Below are 23,241 nucleotides of genomic sequence, written 5' to 3'. Positions count from 1 at the left end.
ACCACACCTATATGATATGAAGGTCTGTGAGTGAAAGCAGATTTTGAATTTAATCTGATTTACATTACAAACAAATTTGCTGATCTATGCAACTAATGCAAGCAGTGATAAAATAAGTGATTCTGAATGAATGGTGCATGAAAGTTGAAAGGAAATATGCTGTTGAGACTTTGTCTCTTTTAGACCTTTAATGCCTGTAAGCATTGTTTTGTTCCTGTCATTTTGAGATCACAACTGCAACTTGCTCTTTGACACATTTGTAGAGACAATAGAGGACAGAAGTCGCATGTACCACATAATATATGAAGAGTTTAGATGCAAAAACCTCTAAATGCCATCTGGAATTTTCTTCTAGAATTTTCTTAATTAATAGGTAAGTTGCATTGCCATTTAAGTGAAATTACTGAACTTAAATATACAAGCGTCATAAAAATGATCATTCTAGAAGAAAATTTCAGATGGCACTTCATATGATGGCAGTGAAATGGATGGTGATGATGTGTTGGTAAATATTAAATATTACATAATGCACCTTTAAACACATTTTCCATTAAACAGTATGGCCAACATACCACATGCAAACAATCCCTGAAAAAAGGTTTCTGAAACCATAGTGAATGTCTGCAATTTTTTTTTTTTTTAATCATGCACATTATTAGTTCTCGAGTTTGATTTTAGTATGTTTGGAACCATTAAAAAATAACAGACCAATTAGCTTACACACAGTAACATTTCCATTGTTCTCAAGCAAGTGCGAGTGCATGTCTACTACAACAGAGAATTAAGATGAGAATATGCGATTATGAATTTCAGTCACATTTGACATTTTTTTAGGTGAACCAGAAATGTAAGATATAATATTTACATATCAAAATTTCATTAAAAACAATTATTTAATCATCAATGTCCAGTCTTACACAGTAAAAAAAAAAAACATTTCTTGGTGACATGATTCTTTCTCAACGCACAGTTTATTATATTGTTATTATTTATAATGATATAAAAAAAGTGGATTAATCTAAGAGAGGTTTAGTAATTCACATTTGGTCATATTGAATCACATGATGATGACATACTGTATAAAATGTTACAAATATCTGCATAGACGGAAGCTGCGTAATCAATGACCCATTGTTTTGTGTCTGTCAAGTACTGATGTATATTTTGCCTACACGTCCCAGAATCATTACATTTCATCTTAATGGATATACAGTTTTTATAATGCATATGTCAGGTCAGGTGTATTTGATGTTACATCACAGAACAGCAGCAGGTCGCGGGATAGTCATCAGCGTTCACTTCAAACTCATTTCCATACACATAGTAAACATGGGATTTTCCTTTCCACATGTAGCTCACTTTGGTTATGGGAATGAGCTCAATGGTCTGCCTCTGGAACAGGACAGATGAAATTACAGGATGACAGATTCAAAATTTAGCATGTCTCCATTTACAAACAAATGTAATTATACAGTAAAGTTTGTGCATTACATTTTTATTACTAAAACATAGAAATTATGAATAAAAAAGTACAATATAAAAAGGTCTGGAAGCACACAAACACACAAATACAGCTGTACCTGTTGTAATATGCGGGAGGTTTGGGCGTATTTCACCTGATGGTCTCTTACTAAACGCTCAGAAGCTTGTGAAACAGAAAAGTCTGGGAAGCCCATCACAGGATAGACCTACAGTAAACATACATGGCATCTGATTAACTTTTCTTTTGCTCTTTCTTTTTTATTGCTCACTATATGCAGTCTATGCTTACCATGTACTGGGCGTCTTTGAAGAGCTCCTTCCCTGAAACCTTCTCCAGCTTTGCCACTTGTAGACCACTCAAATCTTGAGCTACGAAATCATCCTTCTCAGTACTCCTGAAATTATCCAAAAAATAGATTTCAGAATGAGAGAGTTTAGTTTGAAAGACTTCTGAATATCATTAAAGTCCGCGTGAACCGGAAGTTGCAAACGGCTTTTCTCCAGTGTTGTAATGTATTTCCCAGTGAAACGGAATATTGAACAGAGGGCAGGGTTTTACTCTAGCGCTCCTCCTCTCCATCTCTCGCTCATAACAGACTAACGGTTTGAGTGGAGTGGTTAAGCGTTTCCCAAACCAAGCCGTCAAACCTACGTCATCAGAGAAGGAACGCCATTCCAGACCGGAAGTAACTTTTCAGACTTTGATTAAAGATTACGACGGCAAACAATTTTTTTCTGTGTATTAACTTGCACGGATTAATTGTTCACCACAAGACTGGTAATATGCGCTAACAAAGTAAATAGGGTAAATTTTGATTTCAGTTGGACTTTAAATAATCAATAACATTGACTTCATTTTCATTCCAAAGAAATATTTGGGGGGGTTTTATGCCTGTTTTAATGTTCACCAGGAAAAAATCATGAGCATGATCGATTAGAAAAATAACAGCACAGCTCTCCTCAACAAACTGCATGATTTATGTTTGTAGCAAACAATGAAGGAGTTAACCCAAAGACTATATAGAAAGACGGTTTACTTCTATTACCTGCAATATGGTGGAATACACCCAGTCTTCTAAGTAAAGTGTTTTGCTTAATAAACAGGTCAATTTTATATCCGTAAAACAACTCTGACGAACTGTAATAAAGTGTGCGCTCTCCCTTTCATTACTGCCGTGATCAGTTACGTTAGGCCTATCACTCTGGAGACTGTAAGCTAGATCACAGATCCATCCTCGAGTAAAAATGAGAGTAAATGACGACTTCTATGTTCCTTCTTACATCCATCAACAAAACACCTAAATCGCTTATAGTCCAGTCATTTTAAGCCAAAATAGGGGTTAACCTTGGACAAATTGTAACAGAAGCACACAATCACAATCAAGAGTGATTTTCTCTGTTACGTTTGTTTTTTTATTAACTTTACTGACAGAAAGCTTTATTTGCTGCTGTCCCATTATAACCTGCTGCTTCTGACCAGATCTCACACGCGCCTCATTCTCTTACAACTCTTTACCTTCATTTGAGACTTTATTTAACTCATTTAAGATGGCTCAGTCTGCTCTTATGAGGATAATCGTCAGAACGGACAATTTGGCATAATTTCGTGTGTTAGTGTTCGGTCAGCTGAAAGAGAATGCTATTATGGCGCTCAATTTGTCTTGGCTTGAATGGTTTGCAAGAATAAGAGCGCATCATATAATGTAACGCCAGCCAAAGGATGACGGAAAAAACGGATGGTGCGTTAAATATTTACCGTTAAATAGTCTTCTTTTCCCATTTCTACCAGTGACGCTTATTCAACTTCCCACGTCTACTACATGCGCAGATATCGACGGCGCAACTGGGTTGTAGGTTGCCAGGGTTGAGCTCACAAATGGTTTGAAATGTGTATGATGTGTTGATTGCGCGAGTAGGATGGTTTTCATACAAGATCTGGCAACTGGACAACCTTGGAATAATATATTGATGTGATTATTCATATAACGAGGTTTGGGCCATACAAATTACGGGAGTTTCACGGGAGAAATAACAAAACGGGAGGGGGGCGGGAGATGGGTGTGAAATACGGGAGACTCCCGGGGAAAACGAGAGTGTTGACAGGTATGCTGCCAACACACATTAATGTTCAAACACCATTTAAAAGTGAATTTTGCATAATAGGTGCCCTTTAAATCATGTAGATCATACCATTTAACATTGAGGTTGATGAAGACGATCAGTTGTCTCTTTCCATGGCAGGTGTTACACTGGCGAGAGCCGTTGCCGCTACATGAACTACAGCTGAAAGACACCAGACAACATGTAAACACTCAAATATATACATACATGCATACATACATATATACGCTGATTTCACGCAGCCGTTATTTTGAAATCGAAAGTGAGGCTCTGGTGGGAAGAAAACCGGAAGTGTCACCTTTAATCACAGGAGAGTCGTGAATGCGATGGCGTATTGACGTTTAATGATGTTGTGTCAATTCTAAAACTGTACATACGTTTCTGTCATACTTTAGACTATATACAGTGAAATTAATTTATAAATAAAATATATATTTTTTTATATATAATTCAGAAAGTAAAAAAAGAAGCAGGAATTAACTATATACATATCCTATGTTGGATATTAACATCCAATAGTGTAAATCGCGGCAGCAGCTTCAGGTTGGTAGTCCAAAGCATTGTTGTTTATCTTTACTTCCGGGGTTCTTCCCACCGGAGCCTCACTTATATATTATATATGGAACCTATTTTAAGCATGGTGCATTAATTAATTCTTTACATTTATGTGTGCATACGTGTTTACTGTTGTCTAGATGTGTGTTTGGTACATAGCCTATATATTACATGTGTTTACTTTGAGTGATGAGTGAGCAACCTTTAGAGAGTCTTGTATGAGTGAATGTCTTGTTTGTATGAGTTATGCATTATGTATTTCTGCACTTACCATTATCATACTGTGTTTTCTGTTTCATTTGTGTATGTGTTTTGTTTTATTTGACTGCCGCTGTAAGGTCAATGTCAATTTTGTACCTGGACTCGAGGACCCCCTCGAAAACGAGATGGTTCATCTCAAGGGGTTATTCCTCTTCAATAAATAAAAAATGTCAAGTACTTTCAATTTCAAAATGGCGGCTGCATGAAATCAGCGTATACATATATACATACAAACATATAAATATACATATATATAAAGTAAATTAAGCCTTACTTTTCACGTCCGCGCCCATTGCAGTGTGTGCAGCGGTCATCAGCTTGGCGGAAACCAGAGCCATTACACACCCAACAGACTTTCTGCACATGGACAACAGTAGAGGACAAACAGTTAATATGTTAGACTGCTATTTTACGTCATATAAACTGAATGAAAACCATTCTGTGGACTGTGTGCACATTTTCAATAAAATTCAACTTCTCCAGGCACCACACAAAGGTATACTTTTATGCATTTAGCATATTTTCTTCTGTGAAATTCATTGTTCAAATGGCATGAAGCTGGTTCGGTCTGTGCAAGTTAAAATTGACTTACGCTTCCAGCTCCCGTACAGGTGTCACAGGGGCTTCTTCCCATTCCAAGACACACGTGACAGTTCTAGGGTACAAACAGAATTCAATGCTGTAAAATATGATCTGACTGGTTAAATATAAGTTTTACTGGGATGTTTACCAAAAAGCTCTTGCGCTTATTATTATTCATCCCATACATTTTTTCCCATATGGACTTTTAAAAAAGCACAAGAATGTGAACTTAACGGCTTTAATGAGGTTAAGAACTACAATCCCATAAAGCTTTATGAACAACCTAATCAAATGAAAAAATTATGGATAAATATAAAAACATTGATTTAAAGAAAATATATTTTATGTTTATTGTACAATATTGCAAAGAACTTAATTACAAAGAATTAAGTGTAATTAGATGCGATTTGCTTGCTGTGACTCTGATAGGTGGAGATTTCTTTGCAGAATCATAACTAATGTAGTTTTCTTTTTACTTCTGGAACTGGACTGTTGCAGTCAATAATAGCTCTACAAACAGAACAATTTAAATGAAAGATCCTTGTGATCTTCTGGAAGATTAAATAAAATGCTTCCAAAACCTTTAGAATTTGTTGATGTTTCAAGCAGAAATGCTCTGATACAGTGTGTGTTGAATGAGACCTGCTCTCTTAGTTTGATGGATCTTGTGGTTAAAGTGTCATGACCCCCACCCCTCCCCCTCTTCACCTGTTTTAGCCTGGTTGTTCACACCTTGTGCCAGTTTCACACATACTCCGTGTGCAGTGCGTGGGAACAGCATGCGCTAAAGTGCTTTCACATATGCTGCGTTCGCAGTGCATAACTGATCCGCGACTGTACCACAAACACATACGCACTATTTGTATTTCAAATCCAGAAGTTATCAGCAAATTTTATTTAAAAAAAAAGTTTTTTGTCAGCATTGCGATTCTCTTTGTACACATATACACTCTTTAATAGACGTATTCACGTTTAAACAATTTAAACAATATATTATTCAATGCATTACTTCTATATAATTATATATTAAGTTTCTCAAGCAAGTGGTAAAATATTTAACCATGCACTTATATTAAAATCGCATACATTTTAAATTAAAACTTAAAATTGACAAAAACAGCAGACTCATACCCTTTCTTTTGCATAATTTAAATCTTTATACAATAAATCTTGCATGTCACAAAGATCTTGTGTTTTTCGTCCATCTGAGGCCGCGCGCGCTTCCTGGTGTGTGACGTGTGCGCACGTTCTGGCTTAGTCTGCCGGAAAGCGCCGGAAGTGATCTCTCGTGCATATACGTCACTCATTGTTTACACCAGGAAGCGCACGCGCCCTCAGATCACTTGGACGTGGTTGTGTACAAGAGGTAAAAACGATATAAATACTGTTCGTTTTCTCACACAAACCGCTCGTGTCGTGTCTTAGGCCATCAATGTGTACTTACGATGGGGAATTGTTTAATTTGGACGATGGGGAATTGTTTAATTTGGACGATGGGGAACTGTTTTAATTTGGACTCTGTGCATGCTCTTTGAGACAGTGACCGTATACCTGCATTATATGACTGACAGACAAGAACGGTTTGACCTAAAAATATCAAAATTGAAACTACTGCGGAAACAAAGACACCTACATCTTGGATGCCCTTGAGGTAAGCTAAAACATACCAAAATTTAATTTCAAAGTGAACTATCCCTTTAACATGGGTACGGAAATACGCACGGCAAACGCACTGCAAACAGAGCATGTGTGAAACGGGCGTTAGAAATGAAAAAGTAAAAAAAAAAAATTGACGTGTAAAGCTGTGGAAAAGTGGGAGTGTAGACGGTGGAAGATGGGAGAAAACAACCAATAAAATATTACTAAAATATAATCACGGAGAAAAAAAAACTAAGAGTTTATAAAAAAAACTAAAAAATTAAGGGCATCTTGATGCATTTTGAAAATCTAACCCTATAATGACAACAAACTCCTAAAACGAGGGAGAAACACGGAAGAACATTTAAAAGGTCTAATAATATTTTCATTACATTTACGAGCACTACGGTCTCTGAACAAACGACAGATTAGTATAACACAGAAAGAATAAAGGCATAGTTACTTTTTGTCCATTGTTCTTTGAATTTTCGGTCTACATCAGTGTCTTCTGTGTATCAGAATAATTCATCGTGTCATAAACGTTCATTATCAGCAAAGTTGTATAATTGTCCTTATTTGCACATATACATTTCATTTAAATAAGACGTGATTAAATATGTGTGTATACGCGGTGTTGGTTCATGTTTAGAGCTCTAGAGTATATGAAATATGTCCGTAAAAATACGCTTGCTCCGGTCCGTGTATGATCTATATGATCCTCGTTGCGAGCATTGTTAAACTCATCGTTTAAAGAGTACATTCTCATGAATAAATTCAGCTCGCGCTCAGGACTGGCTGACGTAAAATCGTGCCGGCAGCCAGTCACACACTCCCAAATTTCCACTTGTTGGTAAAATTTATGAACGTTTTTAGTGTTTTCAGTGATGTGCAGCCTGTACGTTACTGTTCACATCTCAGAAAATATGTTTTGGGGATTCAAGACCATTTAAAGGTCAAACCTTGACTGAGGAAGTGTTGGGCACTCTAATGGTCTGCTTGTGCTCTTGAAAGAAGGCCGGTGGTTGAGCTGCAATCTGCCATGGTCCAGGAGCAGGTTGAAAACCAGCATCCACAGGCTGTCCTGGGAGAGAAGAACACAGAGAGAATTGAAAGATTTTGTATTTCAGTCATCATCAGATTCATCTACTAATCAACTGCAAACAGTGTCTGTAAAGGTGTGAACCAAATGGCCCATACAGACTGATGGGTGTGAAACAACATTGCTCAGGGTAGATTGCAGTGTAGATCAATCTCCTGTGGGAGGTCCTAACAGTTTTCCTTTGTTTGTAGCCCTTTTGTCTTCATGTATAAAGTTCAGTCACACAGACAGAACTTTGGGTTAAGATTGTTGAAGGGCGACATGCTAACATCGCTGCTGAAGGACTGCTACACTACAAACCTTCAAAAAATTCTTCTCCCCACAAGAACTCTGGTCAAGCTTACTTATTTTATGTATTGGAGAAATCTAATACATTGGCGAGCCACCCAAACCACTGCTCGACCAAATACACCAAAATCTAACAGAATGAAACAGTTTGTTAAATTCCCAAGAGCCATGTCTGATGAGGTATTACAGCATTGAAGGGCAGTTGACATTTTTATAATGTAACCCAATGAATCTTCTTGTCAGAGAAATTGAGCTTTTGTTGTTTATGAGCCACATCAAATGCAGAAAAATGTCATTGCCCAGCATTTGCATTAACATGGAGATGAGAACTCCGTTAGATTTACATATGTGAGAAACATACATCCCTTTTTGTGGAGACAAATTTATGTGACCAAGTGTAAATGGAGCCAAAAGATGCATAAAGTGCACACAGGCCCAGGGTAACTTCTGGGTACCTGCATACGGCTCCTGACTCCATTCAGTAGATCTGGACTCCATGAAGGTCTCCAAACGATACTGAGAACAGAATAAGCAGACAAATCTGAATAAACCATCCAGAGCAACATTTTGTTCAATCAACCACAAATCACATTAACATTATGCATGTTAAAATAACTCTAATAGTTTATACTTTTCTATGGGACATGTTGAAGGAAAAAACATGCGTTCTTTTGCGTTCTATATGTTTTGCATTCCCAGAAAAAACTTTGCATTTGCTTGCAAAAATTTGTGTGCTTTGTGAGCGAACACAAAGTTTCTTTGATGAACGCACATTTTTTGGAAGCAAAAGCAATGAAATCTATTTTTTCCTCCCATCTCATATTTATTCCATCACCATGTCCCTTTAGAGGCTCCGTACTTTTCTACTCCCCATACTGGACTAAGAAAAAGATGCTCATAATGAAGATGATTTATTGTAGGTCTCACCCTGTAGGTGTTAAAGGACTCCATGTTGGTAATAACTCCATCTTTGACGGGGCCAGAACTATAGCAGCACTTGCTGGAGACGTACGTTGCAAAAGCTTCACGCGCTCTCTCCTCTGTGATGGAAGGTATACTGATATCAATGAGAAAAGATCAATATGTGGGTGACCTTTGCACATGTTCAACAGGGTTGTACAATATTTGTCAAACTTGGTCCTGGAAGACCCCACCATGACACTTTTTTGTTGTTTTTCAAAGCTGACACACCCACTTCAGGTCAAAGTGCACACTAATGAGCTAACAACAAGATGAATCAGCAAATGTGCTAGATAAAGTTTTCAAACTGTCTGATGCCAAGAACCAAATTTTAGGATCTCCTTAAGAGGGGATTGTACAAGCATATAAATATATATATTCATGTACAATTACCCATTTATATTGTCTGAGAGGAAAAGTGTGATGTTATAAAAACGTGTTGTTTGCTGAAGTATTTTTTATTTATTGTTACTGTACTGTCAAAACTCAACTATTAAAAAACATGATTACTTAATTTTGAATGCATTATTATTCAAAATTGGATCTATATATAGGTCTATCTACAGTAAATAAATAATCTTGAGAATTTTTTCAGTTTGACATAGAGCTGCACAATTTGCAAAACAGGTTTGATTTTTTCTGATAAAAATTGCAATAAAAATGTAAAATGTAAAATTTTGTTTAGTTAAAAAAGGTTAGCAGTGCTTGTTTGTAGGGCTACACAATTTGGCCTTAAATTATAGATTTGATTAATTACATAATATCATATTAATATTTATTTAAATTAATTATGTTTTATATAAATATAAAATAATAATAATCCTTATTTTTATAAATTATTACTTATTATTACTAAATGAAAATATTAAAGTATACAATACAATTGTAATACATCGATGTAAAAAAAAAAAAAAAAACATTACAAGTATGGGAAGGTACAGAGTGCAAATGAACACAGTGAGTGCCGTACTTCACTCTGAAACAATATTATTGAAACAACACATCAATCACAGCCTTTGCATTTTGGTTTTATTTCAATTAATCATGCAGACCTAGTTTGAGAACCCCAAAGATAAGGGACACCTAAACGGTGAGAAATTAAGAATTCCCATATCGTAGGTGTGTGTGTGTGTACAGTGTTAAAGATTCATTGAGTGCAGTGTGTGTTTTCTGTGTAAAGAAAAAGCTCTTACTGCCAGTCTGGTGGGCTGGGGGCTTGTTCAGGCACAGGCATCGGTACAGTTGGCATTGGAGGAGGAAGATACCCACCTGTGAAAAGAGAGACACATCAGTAACAAAACTAGGGGCTTATTCATGAGTTTTGGTGCTCTGAATACTACGAGGTCTATTGGTGCATTTAATGCCTGGTTCAGATTACACGATTTTTTTTTGTCTTTTACGATAGTCACTGATTACGCGATTTTGACTGCTAAAATCTTGTCATCATGTCGTTGACAAGAAACATGTCAGACTACACATTGCTTTCCGACCAGTCATCGTGTGCCGTCTCATGAAAGTGCGTATCTACAGCACGAATGATATTTCTCGTATCATTTCAGGGTTTCTGCAGGTTTCATTAAGTCAAATTTAAGACCTTTTTAAGACATTTTAAGGTCTTAAAGATTGAAATTTAAGACCTACACGACGCATTATCCAAGTTAGATAGATAGTTACCTCGGGATCATTAGAGTATCTATCTATCTATCTTTCTATCTATCTAGGATTATCTGATGTGTGTGTGTGAGAGAGAGGGAGAGGTAGATTTTTTTTTTATAGAAAAAAAACCTTTTGCATATTATACTGTAAAAACACAATTATTGTTGATTTTAGATGATCATAGTTGATCATAACTAGAGAGGAAATGATGAGATGTTTAAAGTGACCAAAATTATCACAGTTATCACAGAATCCTGTTCAAAAAGTACTAATACTATAGAATGAAGTCAATTCAACAAGTTTTATGTAGAAAAACAGCAAATAACAAATTGATTAGCATCAATATGCACTTTTTGTTTACGTAAACATTAAAATACCATTAAAAGTGATGGCCAGATTTTAAAAGAGTGTCTTGCAACATGTTATCTACTAAAATGTACAAGTTCAAATAAAGTTTTGACAAAAAAGGTTTTATACAAAGATAAACCTCATATTTCAGCCTTTAAATATTTTTTTTATAAAAAGAATGAGTCAAAAAAGATAAATTACTGACATTTATACATTAGCTTATATTTATTAGTAGTGTTTGGGTGCACCCCCATCCTTCATGTTGACTGAGCTTTCAATGTTGTTATGGAAAGGGGTGATTGGTTGGTTCCTGTCACATGACCTGCGGTGCGTTTGCGCCATTCTGAAAAGTTTAGATTTTTTTCATCTCGTTGCGTCTGGTAAAAAGATTAGCTCGTCGCTTCAATTATGAACGCGCTTGCCGCGCGCCTACATTTGAACAAACTGGAAATAAATGAGGGTAAACACTTTTTAAGACCTGACTAAATGAAATTTAAGACCTAGGATGAAAATCTGGCCGTTTTTAAGACTTTTTAAGGCCTTAAATTTAAAGTTCAGAATTTTAGACTTTTTAAGACCCCGCGGAAACCCTGTCATTTATACGCCAAAATGAGTTTTTGCGTACAAATGATACGCAGTTTTCGCGTGCATATGATACGCACTTCATGGCGTGTAATATGCACGCCCTCCTCATCCCTAATCCTACCCAAGGGGTTTACAGTGCGTATCATTTGAACGCAAAAACTCGTTTTGGCGTATAAATGATACGAGAAATATCATTCGTGCGATAGATACGCACTTTCATGAGATCGTGTTGGCCGTCTCACACGCACACATATAAGGCCTACACTCACTCACACACACAAACGCACTTACGCTCACTCACTCACTCGCGCGCACACACACATACTCGCTCACTCACTCACACGCACACTCACTCGCGCACACACACACTCGATCACTCTTGACGGAACCCGTCGTGGAGGACTGAAAAAAAATTAAACATGCTAGTCTTTTTATCGTGAAGCATCTTTTTTACAAAATGATGAATTAAAGATTGCGCATTGGGGTTGTTTTTGCTTTTATATGTTTTTTCAGTTTATGAAGGTGCTGTAAATTAAATCGGTATATATTCTATTGTACTGTAATTGTACAATACTATGGTAGCCTATTTTGTACATGCAACTTGTAAAAAAAAAAAAAAAAGATTTAATACATTTTTTAATTCACAAATTTAACGCGGCATACATTGAATCTCACTAACATGCCTCCAATTCAGAAAGAGTTTTCTACTGTTAATAACGACTTTTGACGTTCACGTGTGTTAAACTCTTACATACCATATTTCCGACATGACTTGAATGCATGATATGAGCATGCGCACATTGATTGCACATGCTGAAGCATTTCTATTATCTGCTTTACTTTTAAAATCATATTCTGCATGGGTCTTACCTCCTCCGCCAGCCACTGTTCCTTCATATCCAGGGACTGTATCAAACATGTTTGCAGGAGGAGCGGAAGGTCCGGGTGGGGCTGCCATGGCTGAATGACATTCAAACAAACCGGTTAAGGAAGTTGCCCACAAAAAGGGCATTTATTAACCATTGATACAATTCTGTAACATATAAAAAAAAATTAGATTTCTATTGCACAGCTTTCTGAAATATTTGATTCTGATTGGTCAATCGCATTGGCCTGTGCTGAAATATCTTTGTAAAAAGTCTATAAATAGCCAGTTATTAATAGTTTTCAGTTGCTTAGCCAAATAAGCAGTTGAAAATGTTATGGTAGTCTGCACCAAACAATAGTTAGGGACTTACTTTTTAGATCTTGAAAGATTCCTGAAGTCAGTGTGTTTCTCGTGGTGAGCAGTGTGTGGACTAATGCCTTTGGGAGCAGGGCTTGTGTAGGCTACTTTACTTATGGGACAGGAATGTGTGGTTTAGGTCTGAGAGCGGCTGCTATTGGATGGTGTTGAATGGAGGAGTGGGTGGCTTATTGGATTGTAAACTGAGAGACTCGGTAGGCTAGTTGTGACAAGCATTAGGAATTGTACCATAATGGTGGTATCAGATAGTAAAACCCTGGTACTTTGATATTCAGTTGTACTGAAATTTATATTCCACAGTATTTATGTATTACAGCAGAGCACTTTTAAAGGACAAATCCAGTGAAAAATGAACCTGGGGTTAATTAACACATGGTTACCGAGTCGATCGTTCCCTGCGATGCGTTTTCATGAAAATCAAATGTTTTATCTTTAAAAACATTTTAGCTCATAACAGTAGTATATGGGGCACAGAGTAAGTAAAAATAAATCGCTAGTTAATACCACTAACAAGGCTCAAAATAGCCTCACACTAACACGGTAACATAATGAGGGTCCTTACATACAAACCGAAGCATTGAGAACTTTGTAAGTGTACAGACAGTTTAAAGACAGTACATTACGGTACTTTTTAAAGACAGTACATTACGCGTTGACATGCAGGATCCATCTTGGAAAACAGTCTCGACTAATCGAGCCACGAACGCCGTCGATAGGATAGCTGGTCGATAGGAATTACGTTTGTGAAATCTAACGTAGCACGCCATTCGAGCTCGATTAGTCGAGACTGTTTTCCAAGATGGATCCTGCATGTCAACGCGTAATGTACTGTCTTTATAAAGTATCTTCTTATTAAACTGTCTGAACACGTACAAAGTTCTCAATGCTTCGGTTTGTATGTAAGGACCCTCATTATGTTACCGTGTTAGTGTGAGGCTATTTTGAGCCTTGTTAGTGGTATTAACTAGCGATTTATTTTTACTTACTCTGTGCCCCATATACTACTGTTATGAGCTAAAATGTTTTTAAAGATAAAACTCTTTACATTCGATTTTCATGAAAACGCATCGCAGGGAACGATCGACTCGGTAACCATGTGTTAATTAACCCCAGGTTCATTTTTCACTGGATTTGTCCTTTAAGTATATCATGGTACTACCATATTACATATTACATATACAGTACAGGCCAAAAGTTTGGAAACATTACTATTGTAATGTTAAAAAAATGTAATATTGTGATATATTATTACAATTTCAAATAATTGGTTTTCAATTTATTATACTTTAAATTATCATTTATTCTGTGATTTTCAGGATCATTACTCCAGTCTATCACATGATCCTTTAGAAATCAGCATAATATGATGATTCATTATCAAAGTTGGAAACAGTTCTGCTGCTTAATATTTTTTCATAACCTGTGATACTTTTTAGGATACTTTGATGAATAAAAAGAAAAAAAAAGAAGAAGAAAAAAAGCACATTTTTTAAAAATAGAAATCTTTTGTAACAACAGTATACACTACTGGTCAGTAATTTGGGGGTCAGTAATTTTTTTCTTTCTTTTTTTGAAATAAATCAATACTTTTATTCAGCGAGGATGTGTTAAATTGATAAAAAGTGATAGTAAAGAAGATTGATATTATTAGAAAATATATTTTTTATTTTGAATAAATGCAGTTCTTTTTAACATTTTATTCATCAAATATATTAGGCAGCAGAACTGTTTCCAAAACTCATGATAAATCAGAATATTAGAATGATTTCTAAAGGATCATGTGATAGACTGGATGTCACATGTGACACTGAAGACTGGAGTAATGATCCTGAAAATTCAGGTTTGCATCACAGAAATAAATGATAATTTAAAGTATAATAAAGTATAATAACAGTTTTTTGTTTTTAATCAAGTAGAATTTCTATAACTCTGTGTTGAACTGATAATAAGAACTGAAAAAAAGAAAAACAACTACAACAAAAAATATATGATCATAATCTGACATAAATGCTATTATAAACTAGATTAGTGGATAATTCAGCAGTAAAATTTAGTCTAGAAAAATCACGAGGCCACAATAATTGTATAAAATCTGAACAGTTTGTGAAAAAAAAAAACGTTTAGTGGGGAACAAATTAGAGACAATAAGTGTAACACTAAATTTGGTAAAACGTTACACATTGCTCTTTGTATTGTTGTAAAATACATTCATGAAAAACAAAAATATCAATTATTTTATATATAGCCTACTATAAAATTGAGACATTCTATACGGACAATATCAGATTTGGATCAGCCTTGTCTGACTGATACCCGATCCGGCAAAAATGGCAGTATCGGAGCTGCATCCCTAATAAACCGCACATCTCACATATTTCAACAGGGTATCTTGCTTTATTAATATTTATTATGAATTTCTTAAATAAACAAACTTCAACAACATAAGGGCAGATCCTTTGAGCTCCGCTGATGGCGCTGTGAAGTGACGCTCGAGTTATCAAGTATTCCAATGTATAAAAAAAGCTTTCATTAGATTCCTTTGTCCTCCTTTTCTTTCCTTGCAGCCTTCCCCCGTATCCTACAGGAGGAGGAGCTGAGAAGCAAGGAAAGGAAGCGAGGAAAGGAAGCGACTGGGATGCACAAATAAGAAATGAGAAGCACCCCATGTCTCCTGGTCTTCACTTCTGAGTTTCCTACACTAACTTCAAAACGTTATACTGTTTTGAATATTTATTTTATGAATTATGATTTTACAGTCTCAATAAAGATAGTGTTAGTACCATGATAATGGTATGAGATGACTTGTATTTTATATAGGCCTACTGAACAAAAAGTGCCATAAAACTAACTAACATGTTTTTTTTTGTTTTTTTTTTTACATTTACCGTAACTTAGTGGTAAGTAGCTAACGTTACATTGTAGTACCATGGTATTTTTCGGAGTAGCCTACCATATTAACATGGGACTTTACCATGGTAAAAATGTTAGTTTTGTAAAATTGTACAAAAACTTTTGTAAACGCGGATGATTTCATTACCATGGTGCATTGTGTAAGGAATACCGCATACTAGTAAGACATACTATAAGTTTAAATGTTTTTATGAAACAGTATGCACGAAGCGACACATTTACGTAAACATTTAGCGTTGTTTTGAAAACCACAGAGTGGCTTTAAGCGGAAACTCTACTCAGCCTTTAAAATGTAGCTAGTCAGAGGAGCGTCATCATGACAGGTAGCTAACGTTATGAAAGAAAGCAAAGCTGTGAGGGATAGACGTATACGTACCGTGTTTTCAATGGCGTCCGCAGTAAAAAGCTCTTAGATCACTTATAATTGTCCACAGCTTATATTGTCTGGAGTTTTTTGTCTGCTGAAATTGCTTGGGAAGATTTATTTTGCAGTTTTTCGTCAGCAGAACAGTTAGAAAACAGTTCAAATAAGAGTAAGTTACAATCCACGGAGATGATGTACGTTAGCCTATGTATGTTTATGATCCCTCACATCCTCGCTTTCCTTCGCGTAAAGATGGCGCTGCAGTAAATAAGGTTACTTATATGCAGTGATATGGGGTGTTGTCCTCGTGTGGAAATCTGAGAATGTGTGGAAATCACAACGAAATCTTAACTTACCCGCAACTGCTGGTGATCCATAAACCGGGTTAACTGTGCCGTAATTTGCTCCATAGCCACTAAGAGTAAGTTTAATGAAGTCAGTTTGTGCACTTTTTAAAACCGAATAATGTAAATATTGATACTTTTTAAATCTTACCTCACGATCGGTCTCTCCATTTTGAAAACGCAGTTAGAAATAGTTAGAGTTCCTGAAATGTTTAACAGTTTCCTTTACACATCATGTGATCGTGTTTATTTCCTTAATGATTCCCTCATAACGTGTCCCAGAGGTCAACAATAGGCCATTGCTCAGTCTACACAGTCGTTCGTTGTATATAAAAAGTAGTTAATCTCCTTTCTATATTGGAGTCGTAGCGCATGTCACAAGAGCAAAAGTGGTTTCGATTTAGTTGAGTTGTGGGAAACTTTGACTCAACTTTGCAAAACAAGCAAAAGTTTTGAGAGCGAATGCAAGTTGCATTGAGTTGCAAACACAGAAGCATTGAGATATAATTTTTCCTCCCATATTATTTTTCCCATCACAATGTCCCGTTATTATAGGCTCCGTAGTTCATACTGACGCTCTCCATGAACTAAATCCACCAATCCACCCGCTGTTGAATATGAAGATACTGAGGAGGCGGAAAGAAAATCCTAAAGTACAGTTTACTTAGTAGCCTAAACTTTACTTAGTCGCTGCATTTAGAAACATGATACAGTGAGGTATCAGATGGTAAATCCGTGGTAGTCTTGATACTGAGCGGGGCTAGTCACAATTTTCACACTTGAATATTTTTCGGTGGGTTTATTTTTGAAGCAGAATTTCTTTATTAAAGGTGCCATATGTAACAATTGAGGTAAAAATATCCCAAAAATGAGCTACACACATCAAAAGAATGAGAAGAAATAAGGGCGATGATGTCATTAAAAAAATGTCAAGTTATAGTGCTGCAGAGATATCAACCTTAATTAGCATTAGCATTACTAGCCACGGCCCGACAGGTGTCGTAATACCAGTTTCGGCCATGGGAGGCGGTATACGGGCAACATAACCACCAGCCAAACATGCAATACACGAATAACTCGCACGGCTTGTGGGCGTACTTGAACCTGATGTGGAAAGTACAGCCCACTACTACATTTCAGTTCAGGGAAGAGAGCGGAAGGATGGCTGAAGCCCTTGGCAAGAGACCCCTACCACCACCCGCTGCAGGGAAAAAAACGCGCTCTGAAGCACAAATAAAATCTCAAAAAGCTATCCGCCACACTGGCGGGTGAACGATCATACCAAAATATGACATTTTAAGCGCGCACGCGCTCTTCTGCCTCTAAGAACTAGCAGAGAGAGAGAGCGAGCCCCGGCCGCGCGCGCGCGCACTCACTCACTATATTCAGAGCGGTCAAGTTTCCCCGTACTTTTTGACAAGCGTCCTTGACAGGGCGGCCAGAGCTTCTTTGCAGCTCAAGTCGGCGGCGGTGTATACAGTTTTAGTAACGCTCTATCTGTTGACGGCGCTGAGGAAAAAGCTCCCGCCACTGGAAGAAGCTGTCGCCGCCCATTTGTGTCCTCCTGCTCACCCATCAAAGCCGTGCAGAACGTCTTCAGCACTCACGGATCGCGCATACTCCGCCGCTGGCCAGGCTGCTTCTGCTTTACACACCCTGGACGCACGAAACGTAACGGAAAACATTGCAAGGTGTAATGAGACCGAATGTTTTTTGGTGACTAATGATAACTTAACTAGAAGTGGTATTGCTAATGAAAATCAAACTTGATATATGCTGCTAAATTAGCTTCAGGCGGGCAGCGTAACACTCTAAATAGATGTTGTCCCTATTTTAACTTGTATATGTGCAGCTAAGAAGGTAGGGGCGGAGCATAGACCAATTCACTTTCTGGAGGTATACTGCCCCCATCTGGTATGGAATGTGGAGTATGACTTGATTTTTTTTTGCCAGACATGACATATGGCACCTTTAAGGAGATAATGTGTTTAAATAATCCTTGAATTGCAAGGAAAGGTAAACCAGAAAGATGTATTTGGATTTCTTTGGATTATTCCACACTATGGCGTAAATTGTCACTATTGAACCAGCCATTCAAATATTTATTAGGTTTGATTTGATTTGATTTGATTTGATTTGATTTGATTTATTTTTCTGGTAAATTTAACAATAAAATAATAAAATAACAATGAAATGACAATGATATAACCAAAAAAAAAGGAGTAGGCTGAAGCCAAGGCTTATATTTGCCTACCCTATTAAATCACATACCTGAAGAATCAGCACTATTATAAACAAAAAAACAAACAAACAAAAAAAAAAACAGCATACATAATTATACAATACTGCACATACACATTTTTTTTTATATTAACAAAATTTACATACTAACTGAATAATCATTAACAATTTTCTTTTTACATTTTGTTTTAAAGCTAAACAGAGAAGTACATAATTTCAAATCATCTTCTAGTAAATTCCATAATTTCACACCCATAACTGATACACATCTAGATTTAACATTAATTCTTTCTTTTCCACATTCAAACATAAACAGGCCTCTTAAGTTATATCTACCCTCTCTTAACTTAAATAATTTCTGAATACCAGATGGAAGACTTTTATTAAGTGCTCTATACATTATTTCCGCTATTTTTATATATATGATATCTGTAAATTTTAAGGTATTACTTTGAATAAATAGTTTATTAGTTGGTTCACGATATCCTACCTTATTAATAATTCGAATTGCTCTTTTTTGTAACTTAATTAATACAGCTATATTAGTTTTATTTGCATTTCCCCATATTTCTGAACAATATGACATATAAGGCATTACTAATGAGGAATATATAATTCTCAAACCTATTTTATTTATTAAATCTTTTATTTTATACAATATTCCTACAGATTTTGCTACCTTACTTCTGATGTATTCAATATGTGGTTTCCAACTAAGTTTATTATCCAAAATCACACCTAAAAATTTTGTTTCATAGACTCTTTCAATTTCAACTCCATTTAGGTGTAATTCAAGTATTAGGTACATTTAGCCTAAAAAGTAAGACAATTATAAAGCACATAATGATTTATGAAATAGCAAAAATGGGTAAGATGAAAAAGATAGCCTTTTTGATACAAAAATAAATGTATCAAACCATTGTTTTGGCTAACATATTTTATTAATTATGTATATAAAGTTACACCATATGCCAGCCTGGACTGTCTTATTAAAATACTCGTCTCACCTTTTTGGTATATATTTTTTACATTTCCTATTGTGGTTTTATTTGCCCATTGAGCCGTAATAAAAAATGTTATGATATTGGACATTTAGTTTTGTAGAATATAACAAAAATGATTAATTAATTGGACAACTGACTGAGATATAGAGCTTTTTTTCATGTGACAGCTTGCCCCAGTCTTACCATCATTAAATTGTATGGTTACCGTACAAATACCATGGTATTTAAACATCTATAAACAAAACAAGGTACTACTACCATAGTAGTTTTTGGTACTGTAGTGTTTTGTCTCTCCTGCGGTTCAGGCAGCCTGTGTCTCTGTAGCAGGCCGCTTCAGTCCATCTGTCTCATCTCTGAGCAGCCAACAAACACACTCGCACCCCAGCGCTGTTACCAGCCCTGCCCACTATATTTAACTGGATTTGTTATTAAGTCATACCCAGATTTTCATGACATGACTTTGAAGAGGTTGAAAAGAGATCAGCCGTGTTTCTCTGAAACCCTCAAATCTGAGTAAGCCACAGGATTTCCCACAGAGAATGAATGAAGAGCTCTTCCAGGATGAAGAGAGAGGGTAGAGGATGAAGATAAGAGAGGAAGAAACCCAAAGCAAAGACTACGTTGAAGATCCGTGTGGTACAGGAAAGAGGAGCCATGTGGCATGTTAGTTGTTCGGTAAATCCTAAACTGCTCCCGGACGGGGTCCTGACACTGGGAACTGTGAAGAAAGGACTGGATGGAGGAGTCAAAGGGAAAAGGAAGATGTTCTCGTTTTCTTTGCGATGTCGTATTGGAGTTATCAGAGGAAGGGTTAAAGGTAAGACAATGTTAGAGAATGTGAATAAGGTGTGTGACCTTTACATTTGAGTGGGTGTGTGATGATGATGTTTGTACAGTAAAAGGGTGAATTGTGTGTGTAGGCATGCTGTATTTGAGCAGTCATGCTGAAGTCATTATGTCTGTAATTGTTTATGTTTGTGTGTGTGTGTGTGTGTGTGTGTGTGTGTGTGTGTGTGTGTGTGTGTGTGTGTGTGTGTGTTGGTCTGAGAAATTAATGCAATATGAATGTTGTCCTATATCAGCTGGAGTGACCTGCAATACAACGTTCGGCCACATGGGGGCTGTAGAGTGTAAAATGACTTGAAACACTCTGCAGACTTCCAGTAACCCCACATTCTTGCCATTACATTAGATAACAAAGTATAAATTATTTGAAAAAAATAATTAACCGCTTAAAATTAACATTACTATTGTTTATGATTTTGAAAGAAGTCAATTATGGTGGAAGTCACTGGTTAATGGTTTTCTATTTTAATGTACTTTAAAATATAATTTATTCCTGTGATCAAAGCTGAATTTTCAGCATCATTACTCCAATCTTCAGTGTCACATGATCCCTCATAAATCATTCTAATATGCTGATTTGATACTCAGTTGGTACAACAGTTGTAGGCCTACTGCTTAATATTATTATTTTTTTGAACCTGTGATAGTCTTTTCAGGATTCATTGATGAATAAAAAGTAAAAAAGAACAGCATTTATTCAAAAACGAAACCTTTTCTAACCACATAACAAAACGTCTTTATTATCAATTTAACACATCCTGTCATGATTCTGCCTTGTGTTTAAGTAGTTCTCTAGTCTTGTGGCAGGATCATGACAGACCCATATTTTGTGTACAAGCGCTTGGTCATTAGTTTGGCCATGTGCTTGTGTTGTCTCGTTTCCCAGCCCCGCCCTCCTTGTTACCCTCATTTAGTAATTATCTCCTCCTAATTATCACCTGTTTCCCTCATTAGTTTGTCCCCATTTAATCCCCTTGTGTTTGCTGTCCTTTGTTGGTTCATTGTGAAATGTGTATCTATGTTTGTTGTTGCTGTGAATACCTTGTCTAGAGATTTTGTTAGTGAAGTTTATTGTCTTTAGGCTAGTTAAGCCTTAGTCTAGTCACCCATTACCTGTTGTTCTGCCCCCTCGTGGGTTTTGTTTTCTGTTTTATATCAATAAATCCCGTTTGTATTGTGTACTGTCTGCGCTTGGGTTCATCTTGTTGCACGCCCGTGACACATCCTTGCTGAATAAAAGTATTAATTTCTTTTAAAAAAGAAAGAAAAAAAATTACAAACCCCAAATGTATTGAGCACAACTGATGTTAAACTGCAGAATACAAAGTTCCTTCCCGTTAGATTAGATTGTCAGTGTGACTTGTTGAATGTTTAGTATGTGTTATAGATATAGTGTGTCATCTGTTGTTGGGGAAGAAACTTATTTCGGTGTTATAAAGAGAAGAATGTGTGGAATGTGTTGATGTGTGAAACAGGTGTTCGTCTTCTCTCACAGACACATGCGGCTGTCAAGACAAAATACACTGACCAACCCCAAAAAATGAAATTTGAGACAGATTTCACATAGACTTGCTTTTGGTTTGTCACTTCATGCCGTGCTTTCTTTCTTTGCATAATACAGTAAAAGCCAGTTTTTAACAAAATAGCAACATGAGGGAATATGATGCCTAAGTTTGATTCTGAAGTCTGATGCCATTTAAGTAAGGGAAAAAGGGATCATGTTCAGTCATTATTGCTAAATCAACCCTGACAGGGCGATCAGGATCTTTTATCCTTTATTTTGTGGCAGCAATGTTGAAAATGTCATGAAATATTGATTTGTCTTGAAAAAAATTTTTTTTTTTTTTTTATGTGAGAAGAAAGAGAGGACCGCTATGGCAATGATATGCTGCATGTCAGTTAAATATGACAACAGTTACTTACAAATTAATTACAAATTATTTCACGTCAGAATGCCACCATGGACCAATCAGAATCGAGTATTCCAGAGATTCATCAGATGGTGCTTTGATGTATACCAAAGTTTAATATACCAATTATTTATACCCTTAGAAGAAAGTATAGTGGTACCATGGTATAGTGATATTTCAGATGTTAAAACTAGCCTATGGTACTCTGAAACATTGAATTGAATTGTGTGATAGCAATACCAAAATGAATTTTGATATGCATCATGGTGTTAAATAACTTGTTATTAAGTACTAAATAAATACTATGTTGTACATGAGTATATACATCAAATATTATATGCATATCTAATATCTGTATATCATATCTTATATATCAAAGTGCCATATCCATTTGGTACATCATTTTGTTTTTGATTATGGTGGTTTGAGCACCATAAAATGTTTCAATGTTTCACTCTATGATGAGCTCTTAAATGTCTCTTCTGCTCACCTTGGCTGCGTTTATTTTGTAAAAATACAGTAAAAACAGTAATATTGTGAAATATTATTGTAATTTCAAATAACTGTTTTCTGTTTGAATATATTTTAAAATGTAATTTATACCTGTGATGCAAAGCTGAATTTTCAGCATCATTACTCCAGTCTTCAGTGTCACATGATCCTTCAGAAATCATTCTAATATGATGATTTGCTGCTCAAGAAACATTTATGATTATTAGCAATATTGTAAACAGTTGTGCTGCTTAATGTTTTTTGGAAACCGTGATACATCTTAACCCACATTTACCATGGTAAAATGTT

At 36.1% G+C, this 23,241-nt stretch overlaps 2 protein-coding genes across 4 annotated transcripts in view; one reads left to right on the top strand and one right to left on the bottom strand.

The window, feature by feature from the left end:
- Window positions 1-13: 13 nt before the first annotated feature.
- Window positions 14-18,105, bottom strand: LOC308680327 (protein SSUH2 homolog). Of its 3 annotated transcripts, XM_081348415.1 has the most exons (14): window positions 18,012-18,105; window positions 16,591-16,642; window positions 16,452-16,510; window positions 12,446-12,535; window positions 10,180-10,255; window positions 8,954-9,083; window positions 8,482-8,542; window positions 7,599-7,720; window positions 5,012-5,074; window positions 4,694-4,776; window positions 3,673-3,765; window positions 1,772-1,877; window positions 1,581-1,688; window positions 14-1,392 (listed from the first exon to the last, which is right to left on the bottom strand). In XM_081348415.1, exons 1-14 carry the CDS (start codon window positions 18,013-18,015, stop codon window positions 1,252-1,254), a joined length of 1,188 nt encoding a protein of 395 aa, XP_081204541.1. In that variant the 5' UTR covers window positions 18,016-18,105; the 3' UTR covers window positions 14-1,251. The 3 variants fall into 3 exon arrangements, with proteins under 3 accessions (XP_081204541.1, XP_081204542.1, XP_081204543.1); XM_081348416.1 differs by lacking the exon at window positions 18,012-18,105 and having other exon boundaries at window positions 16,108-16,510; window positions 16,591-16,619; XM_081348417.1 differs by lacking the exons at window positions 16,452-16,510; window positions 16,591-16,642; window positions 18,012-18,105 and adding an exon at window positions 12,814-12,927 and having other exon boundaries at window positions 25-1,392.
- Window positions 18,106-20,148: 2,043 nt separating this feature from the next.
- The window catches only part of grip2a (glutamate receptor interacting protein 2a), a 34,626-nt gene continuing 31,533 nt past the window's right edge, over window positions 20,149-23,241 (top strand). The window contains exon 1 of the mRNA XM_081348732.1: window positions 20,149-20,501. Within this exon, the coding sequence (XP_081204858.1) occupies window positions 20,339-20,501 (163 nt within the window). The 5' untranslated portion in view covers window positions 20,149-20,338. The remainder of the gene's footprint in view (window positions 20,502-23,241) is intronic.

The sequence above is a fragment of the Scardinius erythrophthalmus genome (assembly GCF_964197995.2).
Source record: "Scardinius erythrophthalmus genome assembly, chromosome: 20".
Classification (NCBI taxonomy): Eukaryota; Metazoa; Chordata; class Actinopteri; order Cypriniformes; family Leuciscidae; genus Scardinius; species Scardinius erythrophthalmus.
The sequence above is the reverse complement of the archived record's forward strand: the minus strand, read 5'-3'. Positions and strand labels throughout refer to the sequence as shown.

Excerpts from the sequence above, each read along its gene's own strand:
- LOC308680327 (XM_081348415.1), bottom strand. Across the intron at positions 8,543-8,953 it reads AGTCCTTTAACACCTACAGG|TATCGTTTGGAGACCTTCAT; the intron begins GTGAGACCTACA and ends TTCTGTTCTCAG. Across the intron at positions 3,766-4,693 it reads AATGGGCGCGGACGTGAAAA|CTGTAGTTCATGTAGCGGCA; the intron begins GTAAGGCTTAAT and ends GGTGTCTTTCAG.